Below are 21,950 nucleotides of genomic sequence, written 5' to 3'. Positions count from 1 at the left end.
GGGTTTTTTTTAAAAAAACAGCATGTGTGTCAGACAGAACTATAAGATATCTCTTCCTGCATGCTGTAGAAAACAATGGCTAGGCAGTAGCTCACCCAAAATCCTGAACAAAGACTAAAAAATCTAGTCAGTTATTATGCACTCAGTTGGCAGAACAGCTCTTAAAAGAAGAAATGACAAGCAAATATGATGAAAAGATGATACTTAAAAACCTCTTAATTTTACATAACTTTTAACAGTATAATTAATTATAATTATGATAATTAATAGCTCTGATTTTGATTGGTATAAGAGAATACATAAATATTAAAAAGTTATATTCTTGCATGGGAAAAAATGCCTAAGACACAGTGATCCACAGACAAAAGACTAAGAAAACACTATTTTTATTTTTCTTCTTTCCAAGACCAGGATCCAGCAAAACAGAAGGAAATCAATGAGAATAAAAACAATCCTGAAATTCTTTTCCTTCTTAGTAGGTGGCAATTACATTTTATTATTGTTTTAGGCTTGGTACTATGCTGCTTAATTATCCATTTCTTCATGTTCCCATCTCCACTTGTAACATTGCTGTGGGAAAAAAAAGTATTTTTATGGTCCTGTTCCAAACAGGCTCACTTGAATAATTTGGCCTTACTGAAGAAAAGCTATATAGATATCAGTAGTACTTGAAATTTTGCAAGTCAGCAAGAGACACTGCAAAGTTATACCTCAGATTAACATTTTCTATTACCTAAGGATCTTTAAAATAAAAACCTCTTCTCTTTTCAAGATTCTTGGAGATAAATTTGTAGGCACCAGATCAACTAAGCTGGATACAAGTGTGAATGCCATCAAATGTGTGAATCTTCTCCCTTAGTCTCTGAAATCAGGCCACTAAAAACAGCGAAATACCAGACTCTATCATCATTCCATTAGATCTCACACCGAAGAAATAAACCTCCTGGGAGCTTTTGGGAAGCACTTTGCTTCAGAAATTGTACTCTGTACACTGAAAATTGCTGGAGAAGCATGATCACACGGTGGCAGGTTGCACAGAACTGCTGGGATAGTCATCTACTGAATGAGACAAAATTTAGATAGTGAGAACGTTTGACTGCCTACTTGGATGTGTGCTGTTTGGAGGTTCCTGGTCAAATTTAATTTTGATTATTTAAGTACTTCTTGTCTTTATAATAAAATATGATATGACAGAAGCAAACTGTATGGACTTTCCTTCTCTTTATTTTGTTCTGAGTTTAGCCTGGGCGTTTAACCTTTATGTGGCTCTGTAAGAAGGATCTGTATAACCTCATTTTTAAAAGAAATTATGTGTATGATGTATGGGGAAACTACACTGCTCTGGATCCAGCAGCCCAAGAGAGGTGAGGCTGCCAGAATTCCATGCCACACATCCAACCACTAGCAAGGCTGAGCACATATACCCAGCAGGCACACACACACACAGAGCACACATGTACACCCCATAAGGACTCCTGGGACACATCTGAGAGGAGCCCAGAAAGGACGTCCCTTCCTCTGAACCCTTAATTTTGGTTCCCACCTGCCTTTGGGCTCTGTGCTCCTCTGGGATTGTGGAGATGGGCCTGTGGTGGGCTGATGGCTCCTAGGATGGGCCTGGGAGACCCCAGAGCAAGGTATTATTTGGGCTCCCCTCCATGTGCCATTGCCTTTCTGTGTTCCTCTCTGGGTGTGTAGATGAGCTTTTATCACATGACATATAGGTGCTGGTGTTTACAGAAACTAATTTGTGTCTAGTAGTTGATTGGCCTCAGGAAGTGCCACACCAAGGACATGTGGAGGCACAGAAAAGTCTTAGAAGGGTTTGCCGTTGCGGTTACCTTTGTTCTGAGAAGTTTTTAGATACAGGTTAAATAAACTTCTGCCATGAGTCTGCCACCACAGTCCCCATCCCCAGTCCTGCAACACACAAGCCAAGGTTTCCAGACCTCTTTCAATGTAATTTCCACAACTTCATGATTTTACAAAGTAAGTAACCTGTTTCCAGCTCACACAGTGCACCCAGAGAGACACAGCACCCTCTGCTGTCAAAGAACAATACTTGACCTCTGTCTTTTCACAAGATCTGTGGCTTCAAACAGCAGTTAAAACAGGCAGATGTTGCATGATGATTCAACAGGTTTCAACAAAACAAAACAGATTTTGCTTTGCATGCTGCCATTTTTGAAGATGCACATATCAGACAGCATATCTCGTACAACCAGTATGAGCAGGGAACAGAAAAATCTGTTCCCCTGCTATCAAGAGAAGCAGATGGTGGCAACATCCATTTCTGTTCGTTACAGCAGCAAGTTGGGTAGTGCGGTCTTTCCAAATATATACTTCCCTCGGGGCAGGTAACCCAGATCCCCAAACCCAACCCACTGATACTTTGTGGCATCTCAAGGCTTAATGAAAATGATGCAAGATGACATTGGCATTTCCCTGGTCATTCCACACAGCTGCTTCTGAAATTGACGCTGAGCATTTGATTTGAGTGGTACAACAAGAAAAATGACAATGCAGAGATGTTACTGGCATCCAAAACTGGCTTGGCATAACGAAGGCTACCTGTAGGCTCCAAGAAATGGCCTGTGTGGACTCTAGATTTTAAAATACATTAACCCCTTTTCTTTCTAAATAAGAAAGAAATAAACTACACAATGTAGAGATCAGTTCATACTGCAAGTGACTTTGGCTGGGCCCTGATCCAAGTGACAAGTTACACTTTCATTCCTGGAGTCAAGCACAGAGGCAAAGGGATGATAGCAGCTGCAAGGCAACACCCACGGGATGCAGCGGGAAGCTTTGGTTCTTCTCAGATCCAGCAGAATTCAGCTGAAGCAGCAGCTGGGCAGATGGATAACTGCTATCTGTAGGATGCCATTGTAGTTCCTGCCTTTATTGGCTCTTCGTTGAGTTAGTATAGATCACACGCCAGTCCTATAGCACACAGTGACTCTTCCAGGTCTTAGTGTCAAACCTTTTTTAAAATGAAAGATTAATTTGTTGTTTACACTTACAGGAACTCCAGAGAAGCCAGGTAACCATTGTTCTCTATGTGGCTTCTGTAACCAGTATTTGATGCTTCCGGTCAATGACATCCTTTGACACTGTTGGTGAAGTGTACTTCAAGGTCAAAACCATGGTCTGATTGGGGGAGGTCCATCAACATACTAAACTTCCCAAAGCTATCTCCAAAATAATGTCCATGTAGAAACAGTCTCTAGATGCATCCTTCCCACCCACTTCTTTGTTAGTTGGTTGCACACAGGTGTTCAGCTGGATGAAGGATGAACCCTTTTGCCTGAAGAAGCTGTATGATCTGTCTTCATTTCCTTTTGCTTTCCCATCAGCTTTTCCTTCTTATTCTGATAGTTTTATTGATGTGTGCTCTTCTGCATGAATATTCTCTTTCCCCTTCCAATCATCAGCACACTTACTGTGCTTACAGACTTACAGTGCAAGCATTTCTGTAAGCATATACCCTTAAGAGTACTCCCCTAAGTTTTCAATGAAAATGTTACGAAAAGGAAATTTTAGTGACTATGATCTGAAGTTACTTTTCAAAACTAAAATAAGTTTTAAACTGATGTTTTCACAGAGTTTCTTGCAAATAGCGTTTTGCCAGTGTCTAGTTACTCATTGTTTAGTATCTTGGTAAGTGATCTGGATGATGGAATCAAGTGTACCCTGAGGAAGTTTGCTCATGATACCAAAATGAGTGGAGAAGTGGACACTTCGGAAGGGAGAGACACCCTGCAGGAAGGTCTGGATAGGCTGGAAGAGTGGGCTAACAAGAACCTCATGAAGTTCAACAAGGACAAGCATAAGGTCTTGCACCTGGGAAAATATAATCCAGAAGTGCAGCATAGACTGGGATCTACACGGCTGGGGAAGACTCTGTGGAAAAGGACCTGGGGGTCCTACTGGACAACAAACTCAATATGAGCAAATGGTGTGCTACGGTGGCAAGGAAAGCCAACAGGTTGCTGGGTTGCATCAACAAGGGCTTCACCAGCAGAGATAAAGAAGTCATTATCCCACTCTGCTCAGCGCTTGTCAGGCCACACCTGGAATATTGTGTTCAGTTTTGGTCCCAGCTATACAAAAAAGATGTGGACAGGCTGGAGAGGGTCCAGAGAAGGGCCACAAAGATGATCAAAGGACTGGGAAGGCTGCCATATGAGGAAAGGCTGAGAGAACTACGTTTGTTCAGCCTTGAGAAAGGCTTAGGGAAGACCTTATCACCATGTTCCAGTATTTAAAGGGTGGCTACAAAGAAGATGGAGACTCCCTTTTTACAAGGAGTCACGTGGAAAAGACGAGGGGTAATGGCTACTTTTTTACTCCTGGTAAGATTCCGATTGCACACGAGAGGAAAATTTTTCAAAATGGGAACAATCAGCCATTGGAATAATCTCCCCAGGGATGTGGTGGATTCCCCAACATTGGACAGATAAGATTTGGCTGGACAGGGCATTGGGCCATCTTCTCTAGACTGTACTTTTGCCAAGAAAGTTTGTACCAGATGATCCTTGAGGTCCCTTCCAACCCGGTATCCTATGATTCTATTGAAGTCTTCACTGAATGGCAAAGTATCCCCAAAAGAGAACTGAAAGTTAGTTTCAACTTTTTACTTTATGAATGCATATGCTGCTAAGGCAACCTACAGAGCCCCAGGATTAGTTCATCCTCACTGTCAAGCGAGGTCAACAGGTCAGCAGTGATGGAGCAATATGCAGAATACCTATAATAAAGAGACCACCTTACTGTCCTTTGTTTAAAACTCTTTTGTTAATATGTTCCTGTGTGTTGCAAAGCTACCATGTTTCCAAGCAACATTGTGAGCATCCCAAAGGAAAAACAAATTTCAATCAGTGTATATCTTCAAAGTCAAAGTGATTTGCCCTTTTCTTTAACTTTACCTGTCAATGACAGATGCCCCCATATCACTACAGCAATAATAATAGCCCAAATAAAGCAAGATGCTTCATGGGCCTTGCTGTAATTTAGTGATTTATCTTGCATTACATGGGAGCTTAAAGTTGGACCCTGTTGTGAATCTCCATGATTTAGCGTCTAATACAAAGAAGCTTAGCATGTAATTCTGTTGTAAATTTATATTGATTTGCTGTACAATATACAGAACCTTATGGTGTAGCTTCATTGTGACTCTTTTCTTACTTCCAGTATCATGCAGCTGTAACCGTAACTTCCATGTGAAACATTCTGATTTACTAGGGGGCACAGAAGATTTCACTGTGCAGCTCTGTTGTCACCGTCTAATCATGCGCTCACTGAGTCCTGCTGGAAAATAGGCTGGACTTTAACTGATAGCATTGATGCTGCCATGTGGCAAAGAATATCTGCAGCCAATGAAATATCTAAATATAAAAACCAGCCTCCAGAGCACAGAATCTGAAATAAAACACATTTGCTGCTAAGCCAATCACTAATAAAGTGTCATACAGAAAAGATCATTTTCTCCAAGATATCTAATGGCCAGGCGTAGACAGTATACCACGTGTGCCTCATATCTCCCAGTTTTCAAAACCCTCAGACATTTCTACCTTTTCCACAAAAATCCTAGTATTACTGATGCTACACATGATTATTCCCCCTCCAAAAACTCCATGATTTTTAGCTAATGTACTGTGTTTCAGCTGGGGTCGTCTTGGGCCGGGGCCACAGGTCTTCAAATAACTGTTTGTGGTGGGTTGACTGTGGCCAGCAGCCAAGCACCCACCCAGTCGCTCACTCACCCACACTTCCGTCAGTATGGGGGAGAGAACTGGAAGAGCAAACATGGAGAAAAACCCATGAGTCAAGATAAAGGCAATTCCGCAAGCGAAGGAAAGAGCTAAAAAAAAACCCCAAGTGATGTAAAAGCAATCACTCACCACCTTCCGCAAACAGATCAATGCACAGCCAGTCTCCAAGAAATGGATACTTTGGAAAGACTACCTCCCAGATTTATTGCTGAGTACAACATCATATTGTACACGATATCCCTTTGGTCAGTTGGGGCAGCTGTCCCAACTCTGTCCCCTCCCAACTTCTTGTCCACTCCAGCCTACTCTCTGGCAAGGCAGTATGAGAAACGGAGAAAACCTTGATGCTGTGTAAGCACTGTTCAGCAGTAGCTAAGACATCGGTGTGTTACTAACACTATTTTAGCTACAAATCCAAAACACAACACCATATGACCTGCTATGAAGAAAATTAAGTCCGTCCCAGACAGACCCAGTACTCTGTTGAAGGATGCCTAAGAAAGCAGGTTTCAGTAAAGTTGTCCTTAGCCTTAACTTTAAAGCCACTGCAACAGAACTTAAACAATACAACATAGAAAAGAATATAAAATTTAGCTGCCCTCTGAAGATACCTCTTGCCACTGAGCAGCCAGGGTTCCTATGGGAACTAAGATCCTAACTGAGGTGTACAAGTGCCTAAAATTTGGTGGGGTGAGCCTGTGCCCAATAGCTTTGAATTCAACTTAATATTCCACAGAAAGACCACGTAGGGTGCCTATGGAAGAGGCACAAAACAATTTCATGTATTAACTGCAATTCTGTAAGGGGTGACAGGTTCCATCTCAGGTATACTGTATACATCTCAGGCTACAGGTATAGTGTAGCCTTATAAGCCAAACAAAGCAAAAAAAAATAGACTGGAAAAACTAAGGACATAACATTTACCAGGAAGGAATGTCATATCTACTGTGAGATAGCAGAAAGCACTATTTGAGGATGTCGTTATGATGAGAGCTTAGTGTCAGAAAAGAAATCAAAAAACACTCTTAATTTACAGATTAAATGGAACAATTGTTGTTGTATACCTTCAATCAAAGAAAGTTGCTCTGTAGTTGCAAACTCATCCAAGTGGTTTCTCACCTTCAACCAATCATTCTTCATCCAGGAGCTGGTCTCCTGCCCACTGCCTTTCTCAGTTTTTCTCAGGTGTTGAATTAGAGCTTGCACAAAGCACTCTCACCTGCTCAGCCCTCTTCACATCTTTCTCCCCCTGCTCAAGCCTAACATACATGGTTAGTGGAATTGCTTGTAAGTAGTTCCTCTCCTCTTTGCTTCCTTTACTGCCATACCCTGGGAACACATTTTTCTGTTTTCCACAGACATTATATTAAAATACTCTAAAACAGCAGAGTTTCAGAGTAGTTAAATTAATGCTCCGCAACAGCCTTGCAGGATCAATTTTTATTTCGAGCATTTGAAGAATTTTGAACATAGTTGAGGTCTTTAGTTTAAAAAAATCGTGAAGATTTTGCAAATGAAATGTTGGAGGAAAGGGATTGTTAAGACTTGAATACTGCAACTCTGTGAAGAAATTAAAGATGTGGAAAATGTGAGTTGTGGAAGTAGACTTGCAGAGCAAAGCTGTGTACATATATGAAGTCACAACCACTTTAAAATGTCTGTCCCATGTACTGACTAATATCTAGAATGTGTAGGTAAATTCCAGTAATTTAAATTCTGCTTAGAGTTAGGTGTCTGCTCAGAAATTGAAAGGTGATTGGAATAAGTGTGTCTAGGGTGCATTTATTCAATATGTATTCATGATTTTCCTCCAGCAGACAGGAAAAAGTGATTTGGAAAGGTAGGGAATCAGTATAGGTAAAATGGCAGCCCCTAGAAGCCAGCAGACTTCTGAAAGTATTTTAATCAGATGAAAGTATGAAAGAACTTACAGTGACAGTGTATGCTAAGTCACAAATAGTGAAAACTGCCATTTAATGATTTGTACTTTTGTTGTGATGTTGTTAAAGAATACATAAAGATGATATAGAGACACACACACACACATAGACATATACCTTCTACTAAAGATTTACACAGTGTTATCAAGAATTAAAATAATATTTTGGGTCTTACAGTGGATCCTTTACTGAAAAGGCTATGCAAATTCAACAGTTAGCTAAGCTTAACCAAACAAATGACAAAGATATACGTCAGCTTTCAGCTACCATACTACCTTTTTTAAAAAATATTGTAAGTACGTTTATAAAATATATAGGTGTATTTTAACGTGGCGTTTTTCAGCACAGCATGAGCGCTTGAGATGCCGGAGGAAAGTTTCACAGTACGCTGCTGCCCTCTGGCTGGAGCCCGAAAGAAGAAAGTCTGAACATTCACTTGTGTGTATGGTGTCAGAGGCTTGACATGCTGGAGAAATATTAGTTAATAAATCAAATTCTCTTTTCATATCTCAGAAAACCTGAAGCCTAGTTAGAAGTGTGGCACCTCCAAATTCAAAATAAGCTACTGTGTGGAGGGCTCAGTAGATTTTGTGTTATTTTCTGATACTATGTCACTAAATAGATCAAGACATGATCACAGAACGACAGAATGGCAGGGGTTGGAAGGGACCTTTGGAGATCATCTAGTCCAACCCCCCTGCCAGAGCAGGGTCACCTAGAGCAGGTTGCACAGGAACGCATCCAGGTGGGTTTTGAGTATCTCCAGAGTTGGAGACTCCACCACCTCTCTGGGCAGCCTGTGCCAGGGCTCTGCCACCCTCAAAGGAAAGAAGCTTTTCCTCATGTTGAGATGGAACTTCCTGTGTTATAGCTTGTGGCTGTTGCTGCTTCTCCTGTCGTGTAACAGGGGTGTGAGGTAGCTTCATTCTTCATTGCACAACATAAAATTAACCTGAGCAATGACAGCATGGTGTTTCAATACATTTTCACTGTGTTCCTAGTGTTTCATCATGTGCTGTGTCTAACTTAAGCAGTAAGTCAGTTTTTCTGACTGCTTTGCTAGTACCTACATTCTGGTCTACCTTCTTCCCTGAATACACACATTATTAACAGAATTCCCCATTAAAAAATAATGTGATTGTGTTATTATTTTTAATCTCTAAAATAGATAAAATATTTTCCTTTCCTATAAACACAGCTATGAGCACAGTTTAGCAGTCTGTTCCACAATCACACTGCAACATGAGACCCCAGCAAACAAGGAAAATGAGGCAGCTTATTATACCTGTAAATATGATGCATCTAAGCATTTACCATCTTGGTACATCATAAATTACACTTTGGTGTTCCTTATCAATACCCTTTCCACAGACTTCTGCCTGGTACCAGTTTCATTCTCCTTAACACTATGAAGTTTTCCAGGGTGTCTAGTCTAAATCTTCCTTGATACAAGTCTGTTATTCTGTCCTAACTGCTATCGACAGGAAGAAAACTGCATAGCTTCATCTTTTACGTGCCTGAAAACCATTATGAATACCTATACCCTATCTCTCTTTCTAAGCTAAACACAGTCATTCAGTTCTTCCTAGTAAATAGGTCCTACCTAGGCTTATGATCGCTTGGGTTCGTCCCCTCTGGATTTTCTCCAATTAATCTACATGTGTTTAAAGTGTGTCACCTTATTATCGAATTTAATTGATAGAAGAATTATCAATAGATAGAAGAATTTAATTGAGCAAAAGGATCAGTTTCTGGTTCTTACAAACTATGCCCTTGTTTATATTTCCTGATCTGCCTCTTTGAAATTGCTGAGCTGTGAAACAAACACAACCCAGACTCCTCTGTGAACAAACATGTACCCAGGCAGTTCACATCCTTGTCTCAATGTAGTATCTTGTTCAAGGACGTGGGTTTTTTTCCCAGAACATTTCTCCAATCTGTTAAAACTGTTTTTTCTTTTTATCTTGTCCTCTTACATAAGTGGGGGAAAAAAAGAAACAAGTTTGGTGCTTTTGGAGACGGTAAGCCTGTTCTCTGTTTCATTAGCAAGGTGATTAGGGTAAACAATGCACACTGGACTCTAGGATGGATCCCTGTCAAATCATATACTACAAATTTTTCTATTTTGACAGGTAAATCTTTTATAATTATCCATTTCCCCTTTTAGATTTTTCTGTAAAATTTACTTCATTTGCTATTCCACTGAAATTACATACTGAGTTCTCATCATGTTTGCTAGAATTTCAGATCAACTGTTGTTTTTATTAATAAATGACTTCTGAAAAATATCACCTAAATTTATGATATCTCTCCTGGGATATACTTTCTGTGACAAAACTCCCACTTCACATTATAAGAAGGATTATAAATTTGCTTTTCAGTGAAAAGATTTGTTGATGTATAGTAATGATGCACGTGCTAAATAGGTTATACAATTTATGCAATATGGAATATTCTTCCATAAAAGTCTATATACCTTAGCTGTTAGTTACAAAAGACTCTTCTAACTTTTCTGGTAAAAAATATCCTTTCATGCTATTGAGGGAATGTTTATTTAATGATTATTAATGGTATTGATCAAAAAGCTTAGCTAGCCTAGCAACTGTTCATTTACCTGCATATAATAAATTGCAAACTACCATAATGCCTTCACGATGCTGGCATTGCAAAAGCCGCCTTTCTGTACATTAAAAGGCTTCGGAGGTTCTAGCACTGCTCCTTGTAGTTCTTCTGTATGTTATGGAACCAAGGCCTGGCATGGGCAAACATGTAGAAAAAGCAGTCATAACATAGAACAATGTCAAAAGTAGAACCACTTTGACAACAAAGATATAAATATATAGTCTGCTTAAAGCTGAAAAGACGCTTTATTAATAACATAAATTTCTTACATAAATCTTTGAAACATCTGACTGTAGTATCCTGCAAAATCAGCAGGACATTATGCAAAACTACAGCTTTCAAATGTATTTATTTATTTATTTATAACACTACACAATTTCAAATTATCTAATTAGTGATGCTTAATACATTCATCTTGGACCTGTAGAACAGCGAAGAGTATGTTCAGTCAACACCTCAAGATAAAATTTTAGCAATACAGCAGTCAATAGTAATTCATTTCAATTGAGCAGTATGAAGTAATTATCTTTTCTCATTGCCTTTCTGAAGAATATGCATGAAAATTTGGTTGGGGATGCACACAACTTTAAAAATTCATAGCTGCTTACTTTGAAATAAAAATTTTTTATTTTTTCCCACAGAGTTGGAGTTATTTTATTTTTATTATATAGAACATACTTCGGAAACTGTATTGAAGAAAATATTGACCAAAGTTTAGGACACACTAGCCTCAAGCTGCATTCGTGAACCTTCTATTAAAAAAAATAAAAGGCATTGATTTGCCAGAAACATGAAATATTTTTATTTAATCATAAGTCACTGCCTTTTCAGGGCTTATGTCATTGAGGACTACTTAGAAAACAGAAAATAGACTCAGAAAAGACTTGTAGATTTATCAATTTATCTTATCTTGCTTTATGATAACCTGTAAAACACGAGTTCTAGTCAGTTCTTTGTTCCTAGATAATGGCTTTACTGAATTTAGTCAGGTAGCTGGACATATGCGGCAAAAGCTTTGGGTCTGATGTTATGTCTTCAATGTTGTGGTAAGACAACAACGTGGATAATGCACATAGTATATATAATGAATTTCATGTTCATTAAATTCACTTACAAATTCACTTAATGAACTTATAGAAGTTCATTATATATTATCGCTTTAAAAGTGACTGTATGCAGTGACGGAAAATTATAAATCCAAGACAAACCACGGTGTCTTATAATCAAAAATTTGTTTGAAATTTGGCATAGTAAGTAGCATGACGTCCTAATAATATATGTATATAAATCGAAGAGATAAATACATAGTTTCATCTGATTCTTTGATTCATTTTGCCATCCTTATAATCAGGTGCAGAAGTAGTACAATGTAGAAAGTGAACTTAAATACCTTCTGAGATTTCAACTTAGAAATGTGGTCAGAGTTATGCCAGTGTAGCTTTCCAAGTCCCAAAAGAACTGAAAGAGCAATGTAAGTCAATTTTATAAAGTGTTTAATTGAGAAGGCTGAGTTCGCTTCTGTTTTGTTTAATATGCTTTATTTTTAAAGAAAAATTTGTGAAAAGCACATGCAGATCTGAAACTGGATTTTGGAAACTCAGGGGTGGGAATGTGTTTCTATTTGAAGATCAACTTTCAGCTAGATTTTAAAATTAAGATCACTATGCCTGCAGAGCTTAATACATGTTCCATAACCATTTCTGGTATAGCTTTGTTTAGCCAGTGTATTTACTACCATACAAAAATCCCATCACATTAGCACACATCATAAATGCAGTGTTGTGCTTTAGTACATCCTTGACAGATGAAGAACCAAGGAATAGTTATTAGCCTCTGTAACTGTTGGGACTAAATAATGAGTACAGTAAGCAAGCTGTCTGAGCAAGGAAAGAATTTCTACGGGTGTCTTCTGCCAAGCGCTTGTGAAGATGAGAGTGGGAAATAACCAGGAGGAGAAGATAGAAGACAGGTCAGAAGACAGACAGATTGATTCCCAGAGCCCCAAAAGAAGCGTTAGGGCAGCAAAAAAACTTTTTTTCAGAATGGGAAGTTCTGCTTAAATGTGAGGCTAGACCTGTCCAATGCAAATCAGCCTCGACTAAAGAAAAATAGTCCCATGATCTGGGGCACACAAAGAAATGTGTCAGGTGAGTAAGGGAGAGAAGCAAATCTACTCACCAACCGCAGACCGAGACAAGGGAATGCGTTTATCATCTTTCCTTAGATTATTTATTTCTTTTTGCTACTTGAGTATAAAATGAGTTCTTCTTTGAGATACCACAAAAAGTCTTAGCATACCAGGTGCTACATTTCAGGTGCAATACTCTGTGGGGGAAGAGTGGCAGATTCATCAGTAGGCAACTAACACTTTTCTGTTCACACCTTCTAGTTCTCCATGTTGGCAGAGGCATTGTCTGAACCTTACTTTCATTCCACTGATGTCCAAACACTTTCATTCACAAATCCTTACACATAGATAAAAATATTGGGACAGGATAAAGAACATCAGAAATCACTGTTAATGTGGAGATGGGGTACAAAACAAGGGTTTTCTTTAATAATGAATGATTACAGCAGCAATAAGTAACAAAAACAGAGAGCAAATCTTAAAACCAGCTCCTGCCATTCCAAAAATTTTATTTTTCTTTACACCAGCTGCCATTTTTAATCCTAGGATGGGTCTCCTCTTCCTCTGTTTTACCACTATTTGCCAGTCTGAGTTCACATCTTCACTCTTTCTGGTTTAACTTACTCTTTCTCTTTGTCTCTTCACAGTCATCTTCCTCATCCTTGAAAATATCAGGTTTTGAACATGTAAAAAGTCCACTTTAAGCACTTCATTCTCTGGCTTCTTTGCCCTTTTTTTCTTTATTCGTCATTCATCTCTGAGCTAATCCAATGACTATCAAAACAGACATAATACCAGCTCCTTTTTTTTGTACAGTGGCCTGATGCTCCTGTCTTTCTATCGATCATTAGGTCTTCAAGCCACCATTTGATTTCCGTTAGTATCTTTATCCACTATAATTCTTGCAAACTTCATTCAGTAGCAGAATTCCTGATGTATAGACTATTTTATACACACTTCTCCGTCCTGTCTTTTTATTTATGTCCATTAAGATACTGATTCCTGCCTCTCAGGTTCTACAGCCTCAGTCCTTTGCCTCTCTACAGTGTTCATCATTCTAGCCTAAGTTTTAAATCAAAGTCAGACTCTTCTGGTTTAGCAACTCTTCAGCTACTGAATAAGCCGGGAGAAATCCCATAACCGTGCTGAATAAGAAATTCCCTCAGTTATCCTGCCCTCTGACCCCATTATTCCTACTTTTCTCCACATCAGGCAGTCCTACTACAGTTATACAGTTGCTCTTCTACATTTCACCTTCTCTTTTCTTCTTTTGACCAGCAGGTCTATTCACTTAAATTGAAAAAAATACTGTTTTTTAAAAGCCTGTTAAAGTACTTTCATGAGTATCAGCTTTGCACTGTCCTGAATGTACTCAGACAGTAAAATGCAATCACCATTTACTACACAAAGGAGGGAAAAAAAATCGCAAAGCATTAAAAAGATTTTTAAATATGTTTACTAATTTTGAGATACTTAGCCATTCACTGTATGCATTTACACAGCATCACTACAGAAGAGTGTTCTTTCTAAATAAAATACCCCAGGCATTTATTCCTTTCGCTATCCATTTCTTCAGTTTCTAACTCATAATGCTTCATGGCAACAAAGTATCGGATAAAAGTTTCGCCTAATGCTTCCTTGATGCACGAATCTTTCTCAAGTGCAATAAGAGCATCTTCTAGCTTCAGAGGGACTGACGAATGTTTCAGGTCAGCAGTGTGATTTTCTTCTTGGAGCAAATCATCATACCTAAGTCCTCTTTTTACTCCATCTAGACCTGCAGCAATAGTAGCAGCAAGCACGAGGTAGGGGTTTGCTGTAGCAGAACTTAATTTATTCTCTATGCGAGTGCCTTTTCCACTATGGCATTTGACATTAAAGGCGCAGCTGTTGTCATTATATGCCCATTTTGCATTTACAGTCTCTTTTGATTCTTTACTGTATTTAGAATACGGCTTACGGCAGCTGGTGGTAGGAGCCATCAAGCAGCTGATGGCTGCTGCGTGTTCCAAGAGACCCGATAACCAATTTTTTCCAATATCTGAGAGATCCTCAACTCCATAACCAGCAGAAAACACATTCTTCTGGCCATTCAAATCCCACAGGCTGTGTGACAGAGGCCCTGAATTGTAGAATCCCGATTCTGAGAAAAAGCTAGCCACGTAGTTGTACTTCTTAGCCACCTCTTTAATGCCTGTTCTAAACGTGAAGGCACTGTCAGCAGCATCTATGCCAAACGCTGGATGAAAAGTGATCTCCATTTGCCCAGGCCCGCTGGAAGAAGAAAAGCTTTCAATGTTGGCACCAGCATAATACATTCCTTCAATGAGCTCCTGAATGAAAGTCTGGTCATGGTTATTTAGTATCGTGGCTGCAGGAAAGGATATTGTCTTTGAATTTACAATCTCAGTAATGCCATAAATACAAAATTCATAAGTGAAGGCAGACTGCAGAGAAAAGCCATTGTCCTGAAGCTGGCTCAGCTGTTTCTTGGCAATGTGCCTTGGTGAGGTCATTAACGGGTTGCCCAGCACGGTGAAGGAATCGCATATCACTCTCGCAGTCTGCTCAGTCCAGGGCAGAATTCGAAACGTTGATAAATCAGGGTTCAGGATTATGTCACAATTAAAATTGGTTGCATTTATGTAATCTAATTCATTATCTCTAGGATTCAGGGTCAGCTCAAGATAACTTCTGGGCATGGCAACACCATGAATTGCTTTTTCCTAAACACAGAGCAGAATGATAGATTACCAAATGAGAAAAGAACTCAACAGTATTTTTATGTATGTAAAATACACAACACTCAAATTCTCAGTAAGAGCAACAGCATTTTTCCTAAAAGACTAAAATGCAGTGATCGCTAAAGTGGAGGGCAACAGCCAGTTACTGTGTCATTATGAAGCAGAACAACCTTCTACAATATTGGTATGAAAACCTTGGCATCAGATATCCCAATGAACATTTTTTAGATTTCCATAAAGAACTGAAAAAATGTTCAGGGCTTATTTTCTGTGGTCTTTATACAACCATAGGCATTGCCAGGTAGGTGGACATTTTTCAAGTCAAACTTCTACCTACAGTTACTCTATTAGGTTTCCATATCCTCTGAGCCTTTCCTTTACATAGATCCAAGTGACGACACAAGACTCATGGCAATAAAAAATTCAGGCTGTAACTTCTCTTTAAATACCATAACACGTACCGCACCGTATTTCAGATGCAAAGTTCGACTGAAAATTCTCACCTTCTGGACTTAATGAGTTTGGGGGAAAAAATGCAGGGAAGCACTTTCAAGTGAGAAATTATTCTAATGATTCAGTAGTTCGTCCCCTTCTAGGTAGCAAACAGGGTAATCCCATAATTACATTTTCTTCTCCATTTGAACAGAGAGGTTCAGCTTACACAAGTGCAATGTAGATAGGACCCCAAGGAAGGATCATTTACCTTCAAAGAAGCATCTTTACAACTTACCTCATATTCAACCCTTTAGCTGATGAAAACTGCAATTATACCAAGTTCTATCAAGTGAAATTTGGCTCAGGTTTACATCTTACCTTTATTCTTCTAAGGGAAAGGATTACCATCTAAGTGAGCAGAGAAAAAACCTAAAAAGGGGCAAGCTTAGAGCTAAAAAATAAAATTTTATCTATGCAGATAGAAAATTCTTGAAATACTTCAAACTGCCTATAGTGACTTCTCTTAAAAATAATGTCTGCCTTCTCTTAAGTGGGTGGCAGTCCAGTGGTAGCAATTCTCCCTACACAACACCCATAACCAAAGCTACGTGAGATGGCGAATACAACTTCAAGATGTCTAAGCTGTCTATTCAACAGTGAAAATGAGTTGAAGGTGATTACCCTATAGTACTACCTCTCCCTCCTCCAACCCCCTACCCAAAAAGATTAAAAAATAAGAGGAAATTACTGTCACTTGCTCTGAATGTATACATGTGTGGGTATGCACATGCACACTTTTTCAATGTCCAAAAATTTAGACTGTCATGCAAAGCTCCAATTTGTTCAGATGGTAAATAACTAAACACGAAAGCTGACTTTTAACAAGCTCAACTAGACATTCACAGTTTGATATCGCAAGTGAAAGAGAAGTTGCAATTAACCTACCACACCTCACAAGAATTAAAGTGGCTGAGAGGAAATTTATTTTGATAAAACCCAAATGACGTCAGAGAGAGCAAACTGTATCTAGATGATACAGTTGCAGTTTAGCAATATCTAAAAGGGAAATAATGAAAACATGGCTTAGGCTTCAGGAGGAACTTGAAACAAAAGTGCTCTAAGTCTTTTCATGTTCCTATCTTTTTTTTTGTGACCACTCAGTAGTTTAAAATATTCATAGTGATATGTGAGTGAAAGTATAATGCAGTTATGCACATGAAGTATCACAGAAGCAATATACTGAAAGGCTGATTGGTCAAGAATAGACACAGTGAGGATTGCGTCCTAATTTGGTTCTTAGTTCCTGAATCATCAATACGGCTAGTATTGCTATTAAATCATCACACAACCCAGTGATGCATTCTTATGTGATTGATGACTACAAAATTTCTCATAGCTAAAATGATTTTCTTTCAGTCGTTTTCTTTCATTCAGTGTTTAATCATTTCTTTTTGCAATTTACTGATGTTCAGTAAAACAAAATCTTTATAGTGCATTGAACCTGAAAAGATAATTCTGAGGAGATTATTAGAAGCACAAAGAACTGAAATTACTAGCCTTATTTAATTAGATTACTACTGGGGGGAACAGAGGAATGGATGATTGCAGTGATGAAAAAAGTCCAGGTCCTTTGGGAACATCAACAAGTGGAGGGAACAGATAATTTGTTCTAAGTTTGAGTTTCTGCCTACACTATGAAAAAAAATTAAAAAAATAGAAATTAAGGGCAGACCCATGAAAACACATAAAGGTACAGCTAGAAACCAAAAAACTTACGTGAAAAAATCGAGAAGGAACATTCTTTGATCTTGACACACCATGGAGATCTATTGATTCAAATCTGACAAACTGTATGTTGTCCCTGGCCATCTGCTGCTTAATAAATTCAATATGAGAGAACAGGTGAAGGAGAGTTGGACTTTCAAGGCCGTTTACATCAGGTTCTCTGCTGGACGCTATAAGTGAAGAGGAATGATCACGTCAAACAAAATAATGAATCGTGGAATACAGGCTGTTCTTCTAAAAAGTGCAATAGTGGGAAACAGCGACATGGAGTGTAAAAACGAAAATAAGAAAAAGATACGGATCAGAAAACATTTTTGTAAATAAACACACCTTTTTTCCCCTGAGGACCTGTATAAAATCCCTTATTTTTTTGGAATGGTCTATAACTTAAATGTTTTTTCATGTTGATAAGATAACACAGGGAATTCATGGTAAAGCCAGGAATTTCCGAGGAATACCTCAGATGGTTTGTCAGGTGTTTTTAGGAGCACAAATAGCAGCTGGATACCTATTTCCCACTGAAAGCTAATAGAATTCAGTTGCTATGTTTCTTCAATGCCTTTGAAAAGTGCATGGATAGAGAAACATGATAAAAAGGGCACTTGTCTTCCATTAAACCTTTCTCAAGACCTCCTGAGGAGAACTGGAGTCTTACCCTCAGGCAGCAGACTTTTAAGAGAAGTTTATGCATTTGCTGTTATGGAGTTGTTTTCTTAACTGTATTACAGCAGCTGTAGGACTGTATAAACTTCTTGACATGAAAGCAGTAACATCTGAGTATAACCTCTGCAATGGAGCAGAGAGCCGGGCACAGTAACTTCCTTTCACAAACCTCTCGACCTCTCAGCCTGTTGCTCTTTTCAGTATTGTCCTTGTTTCAGCTGGGATAAAGTTAATTTTCTACCCAGTAGCTGCTGCGTTTTGCATTTAGTATGAGAATAATGTTGATAACACATATTGTTTTACTTGTTGCTATGTAATGTTTATATTAAGTCAAGGACTTTTTCAGCTTCCCATAGAAGCTGAGAGGGAGCATAGACAGGACAAGCTGGCCAAAGGGGTATTCCATACCACAGACATCATGCTCAGTATATAAATGGGATTGGCCAGGGGGGACAGGAATCCGCAATTGCTGCTCAGGATGGGCTGGGCAATTGATCACTGGGTGGTGAGGGCAATTGTATTGCATCACTTATTTTGTGTATTCTTTTACCATTAATAAGAATAATTAGTAGTAGTAATAATAATAATATTTTTTTCTCTCTTCTGTTACTGTGCTATTAAGCTGTCTTTATCTCAGCCCAGGGGGGAGGATTTTTTTGGTTTTTTCTCCCTCTTCTCCCTACCCTACAGAGGCAGCGGGAAGTGACTGAATGGCCGTGAGGTCCTAGTTACCAGCTGGGGTTAAACAACAACAAATACCTCTGTATTGTTATTATTCAAGTTAAACTACATATGGTATTAATTTTCTATTTGGCACAATAAACTAACTGGACCAAGAGTAAAATTTTATGTTAAGATATGAAAAAATGTGAAAAAATATTTCTTTCTACATTTCTGTGAGGAAAGCCCTCCATTCTTCCTGATGATATGAGCAGATGAACTTTTGCAGGTCTTTCAGATCCACAGTGGAAGATCACCAACCACCAGCAAGATCAGCAACCGTTCACCACCACCCTTCAAGTGGAAGTTAAAAGCTTCATGCTGAGGCACTTCGGAGGTTGGTGGGAGCACTCCCAAACTCTCCAGTACCAAACTGCCCAAACTAGAGAAGTTCTCCATTAGCAGTATCCAGCAGACACAAACACATCTTTTTGACTTCTCCTTTGGGGCAAGTAGGACTGCCACTGCAAACCTGTAAGGAGGCTTTCCAGCTAGCCCAGCACAAGGCTGTCTGATTATTCCCTGAGAAGGCAGCAATCCTAACCCACAGTCATAGACTGCTTGGAGCTTTTGAATATCACCAGAGCATCTTTCAGCTTCAGATGACAAGGAGGTGACAAGGATACTTTAGGTCAGTAAAGTAAGAAGTTATTAAGTAATAACAGTGCCCCATGAGGAATGACAGATGAAATCACAGGAAGAATCTTAGGTAAATATAAGAGCCTATATGAAAATAGAGTAAAAATCAAAAAGGTAGCAGCAAAAAAAAAAAAGAAATGTCAAATCCACTTCTCCTCGTGACATCTTTCCCTTTGGTCTGCTTCAGCTGTAAGCTGCTTATGAAAATAGCTTTTTTCCTCTGTCTTGTACAAACATTAGGACATTATGTACTTTAAAAAACGTACATTAGATAAGGAAGTCCTGTTTAAATATTTTGTGTAACACTCACTCTGTTATTGATGCTGCTAAATCACAATAGTGAGCAGGGAGGATATGTAAACTGGCCTCATCTTGCATGTGTCGCCCAAGTAATAGTTATTTGAATACCACTTCAGTCATCCTGTAACGTTGTTTTACAACATAAAAGTTTACTGACATTTAGCAGATTATGAACCTGACCATCAACAAAAAGCTTAACAGCTAAAAAACTGTGGCTGTTTATTAGATTAATAGAACTAAAAAACATTCTGAAAAATCTTCCTACAGATTACAGTGAGCAGTGTTTTCTTCAGCTTCAGGGACAGAAGCCTGAGGCTTTTGCCCTTTGTAAAAGCAGTGCTCAGCTCGTTATTCTACATGTTTAATTTCCTGTGTAAAGATGGTAGACATTTCCAGTCTACCACCTGTCACGCAGAAATTTTTATGTCTTCATATTATTCAAAGCAAAGTTTGACTGGCAACCCTTGGCATATGAATATTGTCAACTTCCGGCATAAATTTTGCAAGTATTCCTTATAATGTCCTGAAATGTTGCCTGGTAATTTGTATCTACTGAACAAACATTTTTCAGGTAAAAACATATAATTCATGAAAAAAAAAAACAACTTTAACTCTGATCCAAGTAATTCTTTAAATCGGTGTTCCTAAGAGATATAAATGGTATGAAATCAATAACTAAGAAAAATAAAAATGTGATATGCATTCATATCAGTGATGTATGAATTTATTTAAAAGTAGAGCTATGAATATACTTAATTTAAATATCTAACAATGGTACGTAATTTTCCAAATTTTATATTTATCTGTTGTCTTCAAGCTAAAGTTATTTGAATAAATGCATAAATACATATTTAGATCATACGAAATAACATAAATTAACAGAAAGATCCTATAAAGTAATGTTTTTAAAGAACATTAAGCAAGGAAAAATGAAGCAAGAATTTGTCTTTTCCAGTTGGACTTGTTATGATTAATGATAGATCTTTTTAAATGATGAGACTAAAATTTATATATTGGTCTACTAGTAGTCTAAAATTAGTCTATATACCAGTCTAGACAGCCTGCTAGTCAAAAGACAGATACTTATTCATTGACAATAACCTTTATCCAAAATCTGTTATAAACAATAGAAACAGTCCCACAGCTTTCACATACTTACTAGAGGCAGTTCATCTTTTATATCATTTGCAGATTATCGCTCACATTGAAATAATAAGTTTCTGTAAACTGTATGATAGATAAAAAATATCATCATTACTTAATATCTCTGAATGATTTTGGAGATACGAAAGGGGATTTGTTTCTTAAATAATATTTAGTGAATAACTACTGGCCTCCAGGACAGGTTCCAAAATATATTTTCTTGGTAGCCACTAAATAAATCACTGGCACACTAGGTCCATGAAGCCAATGATGACTAAAGTTTGGAAAGTTATAGTTATTCATTAGTAGTTATTGGAGATAAGGTAGCTAATAAAAAAGTATTAGACAGGTCTAGCCTGATTTAGATGCACAGTCTAAAAGTCTTACATTCTTATGAGGGGGGATTGTGTTCACGAGTATAACTGTTTCCCTCACTCTCTGGGCCTCTAGAAATAATGACACCTTTATATTCTTTTCAGAAAATCTGCTAATGGAAATATGCATGTAAATTTCAAAAGTTGGGCAGATTTTGGTTTAGATTTTCACTTCAAAAATCAAATATAAATCCAGACTGGCCATCTTTCTTAAATCAGAATGGTACGTACAGGTCCTTGCATATCTGTATCAAATCAGTAGTACACAGAAGAGCACTTAATACTTGTTTTTCTATGGCTCTATCAGTTGTCACTGAGAAACAATTAGCATTACTCATGTTTCTTTTGTAACTGGTACAAAATTTCTACAAATTTAAAAAAATGATCTTCATATATTTAAAAAAGATTAATAACAAAACTAAAAATATTAACCAAAAAAATCTAAAAATTATACAAATTACATTATTATTCTTTCTAGCGGAAATTCTTAGATTATTAATATTGAAATTATTCGGACTGCTGAGGGCAGCCGACATCAGGCTAGGGCAAGTGGTTAACATCAGCTTTATCTGCTCAGCAATGGAAACGTGCCATGACAGAAGAAATTGCACACGTCCCAGATCAATCTGTCATTATCTGCTTGTTCAGAGAAATCCTTTCCCATGGTCCCTTATTAAATCACA

The 21,950-nt window shown here is 38.1% G+C and overlaps 1 protein-coding gene across 18 annotated transcripts in view; it reads right to left on the bottom strand.

Annotated features, from left to right (window-relative positions):
• Positions 1-10,570: 10,570 nt before the first annotated feature.
• Positions 10,571-21,950, bottom strand: part of LGSN (lengsin, lens protein with glutamine synthetase domain) — a 115,277-nt gene continuing 103,897 nt past the window's right edge. For all 18 annotated transcript variants that reach the window (XM_074581510.1, XM_074581509.1, XM_074581519.1 and 15 more), the window contains 2 exons: positions 17,420-17,598; positions 10,571-15,190 (listed from right to left, as the gene is read on the bottom strand). In XM_074581510.1, coding sequence (XP_074437611.1) covers positions 13,991-15,190; positions 17,420-17,598 — 1,379 coding nt within the window. In that variant the 3' untranslated portion in view covers positions 10,571-13,990. The remainder of the gene's footprint in view (positions 15,191-17,419; positions 17,599-21,950) is intronic.

Source organism: Larus michahellis, chromosome 3 (genome assembly GCF_964199755.1).
Source record: "Larus michahellis chromosome 3, bLarMic1.1, whole genome shotgun sequence".
In the NCBI taxonomy this organism is placed as follows: domain Eukaryota; kingdom Metazoa; phylum Chordata; class Aves; order Charadriiformes; family Laridae; genus Larus; species Larus michahellis.
The sequence above is the reverse complement of the archived record's forward strand: the minus strand, read 5'-3'. Positions and strand labels throughout refer to the sequence as shown.